This window comes from Melospiza georgiana, chromosome 1 (assembly GCF_028018845.1).
Source record: "Melospiza georgiana isolate bMelGeo1 chromosome 1, bMelGeo1.pri, whole genome shotgun sequence".
Taxonomy (NCBI): domain Eukaryota; kingdom Metazoa; phylum Chordata; class Aves; order Passeriformes; family Passerellidae; genus Melospiza; species Melospiza georgiana.
In genome coordinates this window covers 129,706,232-129,717,726 of record NC_080430.1, presented here as the reverse complement: position 1 = coordinate 129,717,726, position 11,495 = coordinate 129,706,232, and the positions used below count along the sequence as shown (strand labels likewise).

Sequence of the window (11,495 nt, the reverse complement as noted above, 5' to 3'; positions counted from 1 at the left end):
AAATCAAAGTGTGCAAAATATAAAAGGGTAAAAGATAGAAATCCTTTTAGAGTCACCTCCTCAATATTTATATCTGTGACATTGGAGACAAAGATTTTGGTCTCATGTGCAGTGGTTCACCCTCATGTCAGTCAGACCTGCAGATTTTGCAGTGTGAAGAAGTATCAGACAGTCAGTTAAAAGCACATCATTGTCATTAGTGTGACCCTGTAAATAACAGTGTTTCTCTTTCCCTTTCCTTTTAGTTTGAGCCATTGCAGTGTCAGCAACAATCAGAAGAAAATGCAAAAATTCATCTCAATAGCTCAGAATGCATGGGAAATTTTTATATCTGAAAGGAAGCCTGGCTGGAAGTATCAGATGCAGCTTTTTGCAGTTTCCTCTGCAGTTGGCTTCCTCTCCAGCTTTCTGCTCTTCCTTAGCATGCACTTCTCCTTGGCACACCATTCCTTGGGGCCCTTACTGATTGCTGGATTCATCTGGGTTTTGTTTTCTATCATGCTCTTTTGTTTCAAGCACCTGCGCTGTTTCAGTGTTCTGTTCCTCCTTTCTTGTGGACTGAAAAATGGCAGGGATGCTCTTATTACTGCTGGCACAGGTGTTGTTGTGGCCAGCAACATTCAAAATATTTTTCACAATCTAAAGGTTCTGGCAGACAGTATAACCTGTCATTTAAAGCAGGAGCAATTTGCCTTGATAAAATATTATATTGAGGCAATAAAATGGATTTATGAGGTGGCCAACCTTCCCGCTGAGGAACTTAAAGATATAGTGATCCTAAAGCATGAATTCACACCATCCTATTCAATTTTAGATGATGCATTAAAACAAGAGCTAAATGACACAGAGCAAGAAATCCAGAGAATTGCTAACCAGATATCTTTTATGTTGACTATACTGCCCTATATAGGTCAGAAAATATTGCCTGTATTTGGGGTTTTTCTAGTTTCTTTTGGAACTGGACTCTTTATGAAAAAATTTGTGGGTTCTCATAGTACCAAATTTAAGAATGCTTATATCACAAAACAGTTCATTGCATTTGATGAGCAGCAAAAGCAACAGCAAAGACCCTGTCTTCTGCCACTTAACAGAAAAGAGAGGAAAGATTATGTGATGATCCCATCCTTCTTCTTCACAAGAAAGGACAGAAAAAAAATGCTGCGTTATTTTCTCCCTATAATTATTCATCTTTGCATCTGGCTTCTGTTTGCTGCAGTAGACTCTTTGTTTTATTTGTTAATTATTTCTGTGAACAAATATCTCCAAGAAGTACCGGATCTAGACATTCAACTCAGACTCTCTCAGAATGTAAGTACTTTTCAGTACCATATATTTCTTAGTTTATTGCTGAAAAATTTCTCTTCATCTTCAGCAGCTGCAAGAGCAAACATATAGCAATGAGCCATCAATTTTTTCCTGGAATATAATTCATTTCAAAAAGGGTCATTGCCTCAACATACATTGGTTGGATGGAACCAGACAGTTCTTTCCAGAGCATTGTCATATTTCTAGAGAAGGGTAAATTTAAGAAAACGAATTTTCATTCCTCCATTTATATATATGAAGAAAACCGGAGGCTTGCAATTGGAAACTCACAGAACTGAAATTTGTGAAGCACTACTTTTTATAGTCAAAAGTCACTGTGACACTGATGTAAGAGATGCCTACCTTTCTTTAACTGAGTATTGTGAGGATGCATCATTGCTTGTATGGATGGGCGCATATACACAAAATAATGACTTGTTGCCAAAATCTCCAGGTTCCTCTAGCAGGAGCAGCAGCATAGAGAACCATGGATTAGCTAGGCTGGAAGATAAGTCTGGAGGCCATCAAGACCAACCTCATGCTCAAACCAAGGATAACTGGTTAGAGAATGGTACTAATAGCACCAAGTTTTAATGGTGTTGTTTGGTCAAAGATTGGACTCAATGATCTTGGAGGTCTTTTCCAACATTAATTGTTCTATGATTCTGTGACCTTTCAGTGGTGCACCGTTCAGGGAGAAGAGAAAATTAGGACTAAGTGAAGGAAATACATTTTTTTGTTTACTCTTCGGTTGATCAAACAATAGAACAAGTTTCTGAGATAGGTTGTGGGATGTCCATTCCTGAAGATAATAAGGAGCCAATTGATCACAACCTTAATCAACCTGTTGTTGTGCACTTTGCTGTGTACTCACTATTTGCTGTGTAGTGTTGTGTGTGGTTTTGCCTGTGTTTCTATCCTTTGTACCTTGAAGGCAGCCTCTTATCATGACCTGCCTTGGGTGTGACCCGAGTCAGGGCAAAGTATCTTAGTCCCACTACCCATGGACAGAAGTCCTGAGCACCATGTCTGGCTGATTTGTGGCTCCTGCGCTACGAATTTTCTCTCTCTGTGTGCATCATTCACTCATGTGGAAAGCTGCTTGACTCCTTCAAAACAGAAAACTAATGCCATCATCAGATTGTTTCTAGTTCCCCAAGGAAAGCTAATTACATTAAAATGTAAAATTTAATCTTAACATATTTGTTATATCATGCCTCAGGGCTGCTGATCCCAGGGAGTCCAGGAAGCTGGGTGAGCAGGACAGACTCAGACACTTGAGATGTTTATTAATTAGCATGAACAGTAAAGTTTTTCATGCACTAGTACTCCTGTTTCATACTGAGTTCCTAATGAAGATTTTTCTTGCCTACAAATCAGTTCAGTTTAGGGATAAAATGGCCTGAGATAGTTTGGAACAGGATAATGTCAAGGAAGGGCTAACAGGCTGAAGATGGGTAATATGCTTTGGGAACTTCATTTGTCCAATGAACATCTAACAGAAGTGCTTGGCCTCTGTAGGGTGATTAGAAGGCCTTATTATTCCTTTGACATGATCAGAAAAGAGGCTGGGTTATTCAGTGACTCTACAGTGTTCTAATTCACAGAACAGAAAGTTGTCTGACAGTATGGTCCCAGCAGCATGTCTAATTTACCCTTCTTATTGAGCATTTCAGTCCACAAGCAGTGAAAGACTTCAGCTAAGCAGAGGCAGCTACAAGAGGAGGTCAGGCAGCCTCATTTGTGTGACAGCCTTTGGTCAGAGCACTGCCTGGGCCAGTGTGTGGCTGCAGAGAGGGGACAGAGCTTAGTGCCATATGGGCATGGCTGGGTTGCTGTTCTAGGCCACCTACAACATCACTGCAGGTGTGATTTCAGGGGGAAGAAAAGGTGAGCATCCCTGATCATGCAATGTTTTTGCCTCCCTCTCTCCATTGGGAAGGTTGTCAGGATCAGCCCTGCCCCTCTGCTGCCCATTGCCCTCCTGTTCATGCAAGACTTGACTCAGGCACTCGGTGCTGAAAGCAGCGATGATGTGGGCGGCTGCTGTGGGGAACAGAGCGGCAGAAGTGAGCCTGAGCCCAGCCAAGTCTGAGCTGAGCTGAAAGGAGCTGAGAGGAGCTGAGAGGAGCTGAAAGGAGCTGGGAGGAGCTGACTGGAGCTGGGAGGAGCGGTCAGTAGCACCAGTACTGGAAACTGCTGCACAGAGTTGAGTCCAGTGTCCGAAGCGGTGGCGCAGTGTGGCGAGGACAATCATACTTTCATACTTTCAGGGGTTTGTCTGTCATTGTTTTCTGCTGTCTCAGGCTCAGGCACAGAGAGAGTGCTGTGGTGAGTGACTGCCACCTTGTCTTTGTTTGGGGACAGCCATGTGGTGCCGGGCATAGGAAGAGCCACCATCCTGGCTTTGTCCCAGGGCCAGGTGGAAATAAGTCGAGATGGTGAATACCTTTTGTAGGTAAACCACCTTCTCTTTTTATGTACTTTCATTAATAATATTGCTGCTGTTACTGTGCATGTCTTATTCCATTGCTTGCTGCTTTCAGTAACTTGCTATCTCCACCCATAGTCTCTGCCTTTGTCCCTCTCTCACTGGAAGGGGAGAGGCTTATTTGGAGTTTGATTTCTGGCTGGTGTGGAGCCACCATGGTGTGGAAGCACTGCTGATCATGTGCTGAGACAAAACCAAAGGGACAGACACTCTGCTCTGCAGTTTTACTCTCAACGAAGGACCCTCCAACAGGGCATCTGAGCAGAGTTATAGGAGTGGAAAAATAATAAACTATTATATCCACATTAGCTAAATATTTCCCTGTCAGAGCCACTGAGAAGGCTCTGAAGGTTTTTAACAGTCCAAAGTGCTGGACATTGTCCACCAAGAGAAATTGTGAAAATAGAGTCCAAAACATTTATAAATAGCCAATATATATATTGTTTTGAGCATACTGTATACAGACACTGGATGGTCTAGATGATTTAGAGTCCTTTGTAAATCTGAATGTACAGTGCAAGAAATATTAAGAAAGGAGGGAATCTGTCTTATAATCAACACCTTTTTTCCACTTTTCTTGTGCAGAAGAACGAGAAAAGCTATATAATTTTTATGAAAGAGCATATTGCCAAGACTGATTCTTTCAAGATCCCTTTGGTTAAGCAAAACTGCATCCCTCATCCTGAGCTTGCTCTCTCCACAACATGGATTCAGCTTGGAGTCATCATCTTCTTCTTAGTAATTTTTGGGTTATTCTCTGGCCTCCTGACCCAACTTAAAATATTCGTGTCAACTTCCTTTTATCCTGATACTGAGATGAAACGGATACATTATTTACATGCAAAATTACTCAAAAAAAGAAAAAAGCTACAAGAGAAAACTGAGAAGAACATGTTTGCAAGAACGGTAAGCCATGAGCTCTGGGGAAAAAAAATAAACCTTTCAACTGGGTGGTAGCCAGATCCAGGAAATACTTGAACACTTGTTAACTTCAATTATGTGCTAATAGACTTTCCCCAATGCTCAGGAGCCAGACACATGTTGCCTAATGGTAAGATTAGATCATCTAATAGTTTTATTATGTACTTCAGCACACATGCCTCAGACATGACATTGGCATGCTCAAATGACTATGTGCTGGCAAGAAAATACTTCTCAGATTCAGAGTCCTTCAGAGAAGAAACTTTGTTTTCATGAACATATGAAAAGCACTTAGAGTATTCCTGAATCTAGATAGCAAGTGCCAGGCAGTAAGAGTAGCCCTAAATGTAGAGAAAGATATTCTGATATTGCTTAGCAATATGGAATGTGGTATATTTCTATTTCAAAGCACAGTGTGACTGCATATACTATTAGGAAACAGAACTTTTGCCTGCAAAAACATTTATCCTGTGTGTGTATATATACATATATACACATGCACACACACACAGACACACTAATGGAAATAACTAGCACACATGTAGATACCTATGGCATATCCAGAGAGAAAGCTGCAGACATATAGTTAGTTTAAGTTCATTTTTTTTAACAGCCTTCAATACTGAATATACAGGGTATCAATGTCTGGGTGATCTTAACTCAGTAATACTATCATACAGATCATATTTCTGTCTTTTCAGGTCAACTTTTGGTTTCCAATACTCAAGGCAAGAGAGGCAGTGAGGAAGAAAGAAAGGAGTGTAGCAGAATGACAGGATGATGTGAAAGAGACCAAGTGAATCTTTGGATATGGCTGAGATGCTTTAGCTCCACCTGTGTTTTGCATCATTTTTCCTATAGAATGTCAATTGTAAAATGTAAAAATTTCACATTCAAAGGCGGTGTAGCAGTATTTTGGAAAAGATGCCATTGTGGATAGTGTGCAGTTCACCACAGATTGCTCTGCACTGCATTAACAGTTGTTTTCCAGCTTGGGGTTTGCATTATCTGGTACTTGAGAAAATCATGGATGATCTGTAATTCTGTCTAAAGCAATAAAAGAGTTTGGACCTTTTAGATCTACACCAGAAACCTCTTTGGACTGAGCTAACAGAGGATGTAGTGACAGCAGCAGGTTTGTCTTCTTCAGGTTTGCCAGACACTGAAGATAGAAGACACAGCAGAGGCTGTGCATCCATTGCCTTCTGGAATGGCCAAGAACTGGGACTTAGATGTTTCTAGACATTTTTATCCATTTCTCAAGCCTCAAGCCCTTCAGCCTGGATCTTTGCCATCCCTAGTTTCTAGTCTCCTATCTAGTCTCCCACCCAGAATTCCTTACTTGGTCTTAGTCCCCAGTTCCACATATCTACAGACTGCATCATTAGTGCAGATTGTTCAATGCCTTTGGTAATCATGAGAGGTGATTACCAAATGTGCTGATTTGACCAGGAAGAAGTGGGAATTCTGGGATTCTGTGGTCAAACCAATGGGTGCTCAGATTTTGATATTGGCACCTGATGTGGCCAGTGGGGTTTGGACACACCTCTGAGAACACACAGGGGTTAAAAACCAGACCTGCAGCCCTCAGAGGCTCTCTTGGGACTTCGAGGCAAGGAGGTTGGATCTTCCTCCCCCGTCCAGCCGCTGCTGCTGGGCAGGGGAGGGGCAGCCATGTGGTAGGCCTGGGCCTGGACAGAGATGGGGGGTGAGGAGGCCCTTGAGGATGGAAGGGTGGAGGAGCACCAAGAGACATCAGGCAGCCACCCCCCTCTCCCCAGGAGAGAGAGAGGGAGAGCCAGCGACGGAATGTGACAGCAGCCAGCCCAGGAGGAGAAGGGGGGAGTGCAGCGAGAAGGTGCCCGGCAGGGCAGCGTGGGAGTGCTGGAGCTCTGGGACAGGCAGAGACTGAAATTTTTAACCCTTTCCTTACATGATTGAGACCTTGCAAAATGTTGATCCTCCTGGAGCTGGATAAGAAGAGAGATAAGAGATGAGATAACAAGGACTAGGCCCGAGGGAAGTGGAGAAGACTGGCTGAGTGGGGGGAGAGATGATGGAGTGGCCTTTTGGCTGGACTTTTCTTGTGTGGCCATAGACTGAACCATTTTTATTCCTGTGACACAGAGACTGCACTTAGGGGGAGGCAGTGCCTCAGAACCAGGAGGGTTCATTGTGGGTACCCCTCGGCCCCAGGGGGTGGGGAAAAAATGGGGGGGACAGATGTCCCGAAGGAGAGACTGTGCCTTTTTTGGAGTGAGAAAAGGCATCCTTAAAAGACAAGCCTAAAAGCAGCTCTGATCCACGCACAGTGGTGAGAGCACTGGGCATAGAAGGAAGATGTGATGATGGCAAAGGACTTTCTGGGCGGTGCTGAGTGACATGGAAGCACACGAGGTTTCAGCGCGTTTCCAGGGGAAGTCTATGGTGCAAGAAGGACTCCTCTCCTCTTCATGAACTGAGGATTGAGTATTCTAAAGGGTGGTGCCAGACTGAGAGTTGGTGATTTGGGGGAATGTATTGCATTGGGAAGTTTTGGGGGGGGGGGGGAGGAAGGTGCTTTTGTAAGGTTTTCATTTTTTTTTTTCTTTTCCCTTATAGTTTTTTCTTCTTTTCTTGTAGTTTAGTTAATAAAGTTTACTTTATTTCTAAGCTGGAGCCTGCTTTGCTTATTCCTGGTCACATCTCACAGCAGACACCAGGGAGAGGGTATTTTCATGGGGGCACTGGCTCTGTGCCAGGACTAAACCATGACACCAAAGGTCAGGTAACAGGTAGAAGTGAGAATGGTCACAAGAGCTATGATGGAGAGGAATCAGGTTCTGTGGGGGCAAACAAGGGATCAGTAAAGGATGAGGCATTTAAGTAGAGGTGAACAACATTTCAGATCTTGCAGACTGAGAAAATTTTCAGAAGGGACAATAATGGGCTTAATCATGTTGCATAAGCACCAATTACTTTAATTCAATTAAACGGAGCCAATACTGAAGTACTTCACCAATTCAACCAACATTGCTGATGTGACCTTCATATGATACAAGAGCAAATGCAAAACACCTAAAGACGTAGGAATGACTTATGTAGCTTTAGAGATTTAATGTAGAGCTAAAAAATGTACCCAACAGGCAGTGTATTTCTGATTTGCACCCACAGCCAACTTCCTTTTTTAGTCTGATTAATAGGAAATTCTGCTCTCTTCCTCTATAATACATGCATGGTTTCAGGACAGCTATTGATCAATGTCTCTGTTATCTGAATGAATTAAGACTTAAAACTCTCCAGTAGCAAGTGTCAGAAGTTATTTTGCACTTAAGCCACTGAAAAACACAAAGACTGCTTTTCTTTGGGCCTTCCAAAGTCTCATGCACGCAGGTGGTTCAGGTTGCTGGTGTAACAACAATTTGTCTCTGGAAACAGTGCTGGACTAAAGCCATGCATTATTGAGGGTTGTGCTGAATGTCTCTGAGAGGCCTGACTATGTCCTTTTTGCTAAAGTGGGACAGCCCTGAATAGTAGCAGAATGTCAGCTTGTATTTTAGGTGCTACTGTCAAGCACCAGTAGCAAGAAGCATTCTGGTGAGAGAAGCATTTAGAAGGTTGCTCTAAATTTGGACCCAAAACAGAATAGCTATCCAGGTACTATTGATAAGAGGATCTCACTCTTGTTATCATTGCAGATGAAAGGGGAAGAGTTGCAAGTCAATAAGGGCTAAATATTTTTGGCTGAGTTCTGACTAACTGCAGGCAGGAGTTGGATGTGCTCCTTTCAATCCCAAAGGACAAGCTGGTGAGAAGCCCCAATATAAGGGCAAATCTGATTGACAGCACTATCACAGAACACCATGCACTTATCATCAGGAGAAAAACTTTGGTTTGGAGTTTCTTGCATGTCCTGTTTGATGGTGCTGCCACTCAGAATACTTTTTCACTCTGTTGTTCTATGAGGAGCACATAAAAGCTTTGCAGCCCATGGGAATGGTTCATCAAAACTACTCAGATGCTGGTGAATCTTTGGGAGAGATGCCTAAATCTGTTAGGATTTTGAGTTCCATAGTACACTCTCAGGACAGTGCCATTTCTGCATTTTTCATTGACTTAAGGAAATTCAGCCAATGTTGAATGTGGATGCTCACCCCACTACCTGTCAGGACAATTAAACATTGCTTAGTTTGCCCTTCAAACTGATAAAAACCAATCCTTCTTGGGCAACTAACTGTAATTCTGTAAAACACGTTCAGTTCTGGTAAATATTTTACCTAGATGCTTGACCTCACTGCCAGTGACAGAAGACATGGAAAAGCCCAAGGTATTTCTTTGTCTTGGTCTTTGCATGTAAGACTGGTCTTTAGCCATAGACCTCTCAGACCTGAAGGAAAGGCTGGAGCAAGGAAGACTTACCCCTTGCAGTTAGAGAGGACTCAAACACACAGGAGCACTCAAACACTATGAGACATGAGGAGAGGTATCCATGGCTATTGAGGGTGCTGGTTGATGTCACTGAAAGGTATCTTGATTTTTTGTAAAACATCTTGGTGATCAGGAGGCATTACTGACAACTGGAAGGAAGGACATGTCACTCCCATTTTCAAGCAGGGCAAGAAGGAAAATCTGAGAAACTACAGATTTATCAGACTCATCTCAATCTGTGGGAAGGTGATAGAAAATTTTCCCCTGGTAGCTGCTTCCAAACATAAAGGCCAGGAAGCTGACTGGTATAACACTGAAACACAAGAAAACTTCTTTACTGTGAGGGTGGTCAAACACTGGAATGGGAGGCCCAGAGAGGTTATGGAATCCTCAGCCTTGAGGATACTTAAAAGCCACTAGACATAGCTCTGAGCACCTCAGAGCAGCAAAGCTGGATCAGATATCTCTAGAGCTGCCCAACAGACTCAGCCATGTTGTGAGTATTGATTTTAACACGGCACATTTCAGGAAAAATACTAGATACGCACAGCAAAATCTTGTTTTAATTGTGAATATGCTGTGCCAGCATCAAGGGTGCCACCTGACAAATATTGTTACAATTACACTCAGAAAAGAGTCACATATTTGAGTGGACTAATGCACACTTTGTTTGTGATCACACACATGCATACTTGTATGCTGAACATGACCCAAATGGCAGGTAAAAAAGAGATAAGTTTGCTCTCCCCCCATCTCCCTAAACCTGGTTTATCAGGGAAAATGGCACATTCTGCACCTTTTTTTAAAATAATTTTTTAATAAATCAAATGTACCTTCTATGCCTCAAAGATATGGAATTTTATCTCAGCAACAGGACAGTTCTTACCCTGACCTACAGTACTAGACCTATTCCTTCAGCTGCCCAGTGTCTTTCTTTAGCTGTACAGATGAAAAGGCAGGTCTGTCACTCCCCTGAAATTACACAGAGACACACTTCTCTTTCTCTCTAGATCTTATTTTCTTTTTAGTTTCTTCCATTTCTTTATGTCATATGAGCAGGGGAAGTCTAGGGTTTGTTTATCTTCAGCTGTCTCCTCTGCAAGTTGTTCAGCTATTTCCTTGGCTTCTCTGCTAACCATAACCCTCAACCACAGGATTCAGTTGTTCCTATTTCTTAAAAAACAAAGTCCATGAATTACAATATAACAACAGTGTTCCACCCACAATTATTTCTGTTCCTCTTCTTGCCTTCATAGTCTTCTTTCCTCTTTTAGTATGTTTTCTCCACCTCCAACAGATCATTCTTTCTCATACATAAGAGCATACAATGCTTCTCTTTCTGCTGAGCACAAGGGAGCTATAGGTGCAGTTGAAAGGAAGGAGTTTTATTCATTTGTTGGTGTAATATAAATTTTTTACGTCTATTAATATCATGTCACTGGGTTGTGTCTCTAAATGATTCTCTAGGACTTGTCAGAAACACATTCTGCACTAAGAACAAGAGTCTGAGAAATCTGGATTTGACTTTTGACTCAGTCATCCCTGTCCTCTCAGCTCACAGCAGAACTCAACTTCCTTTTTAAACATCCTTCACTGGTGGAGGAGCTGTTTGATTTACTGTAATAAAACCCTCAATTGGATCAAATCTGGTTTGTAAAATTAATGAAAGGCTGACCTGATTGTCTTGTGAAGGTAATTCAGAGAGACATGCTAGTGCTCCTGACCCTCCTGACAAACAAGGACATTTCCTTTCAGCAGCTGCATTTATGGACCTCTCCTTATCAGCACCCCAGACCCCAAACCTGGCTGGCTTGTAAAGCCAAGCCAAGCTAAAGGCTTCTTTTCCTCTGTGCTGGTTTCATTGCAGCATTTCATGTGAGCAGCTGGGTGTGCAGAGGGTGCTGGGTTACAACTGCTGTCACCGTGATCTCTGCTCTGTCAATATTATCACATTGACTCGCTGCTTTCATCCCAGTTTAAATAGCCCAGAGATGCAGTTAAAAAATAAATGGATAATCAAAGCTTTTCCTCTAATTCTGTTTTACCTCGCAAAAGTGGAGAGTAAGGATCAAAGGATCACTCTCTGCTGCTGATAAAACAAAGCCTGGAAACAGGGATGTTTCTGTCGGCTCTAGGGGCACGGACTTCCAGCCGTGAGCGCGTTTCACGGGCGCTGCTGTGCATGGCAGTGCCTTCCTCCTCCTCCTCCTTTCTCGGCTGATGCCTCGTACCTGCCCTGCCCTCCAGTGGCCCAGCGCAGCCACAGGGCCGGGGACTGCTGCTCTGCAGAGCCCCAGCCGGGATGCTCCAGCTGAGGAGAGAAGTGCTGCAGGTGTGGGTGCTTGCACCGCAGCCGTGGGTGTCACGGGTG

General features: G+C 43.0%; 1 protein-coding gene across 1 annotated transcript; it reads left to right on the top strand.

Annotated features, from left to right (window-relative positions):
• Window positions 1-282: 282 nt before the first annotated feature.
• Window positions 283-5,594, top strand: DCSTAMP (dendrocyte expressed seven transmembrane protein). Its single transcript, XM_058039158.1, has 3 exons — window positions 283-1,308; window positions 4,382-4,702; window positions 5,419-5,594. The coding sequence occupies exons 1-3, from the start codon at window positions 283-285 to the stop codon at window positions 5,488-5,490; spliced, it is 1,419 nt and encodes a 472-aa protein (XP_057895141.1). The 3' UTR covers window positions 5,491-5,594.
• Window positions 5,595-11,495: the final 5,901 nt, after the last annotated feature.

What these genes read in the sequence shown, in the direction of transcription:
- DCSTAMP (XM_058039158.1), top strand. Translation starts at nt 283, where the DNA reads ATGCAAAAATTCATCTCAATAGCTCAGAATGCATGGGAAATTTTTATA. An exon ending in AACTCAGACTCTCTCAGAAT is followed by an intron (nt 1,309 to 4,381) that starts GTAAGTACTTTT and finishes TTTCTTGTGCAG; the next exon opens with AAGAACGAGAAAAGCTATAT. An exon ending in AGAACATGTTTGCAAGAACG is followed by an intron (nt 4,703 to 5,418) that starts GTAAGCCATGAG and finishes CTGTCTTTTCAG; the next exon opens with GTCAACTTTTGGTTTCCAAT.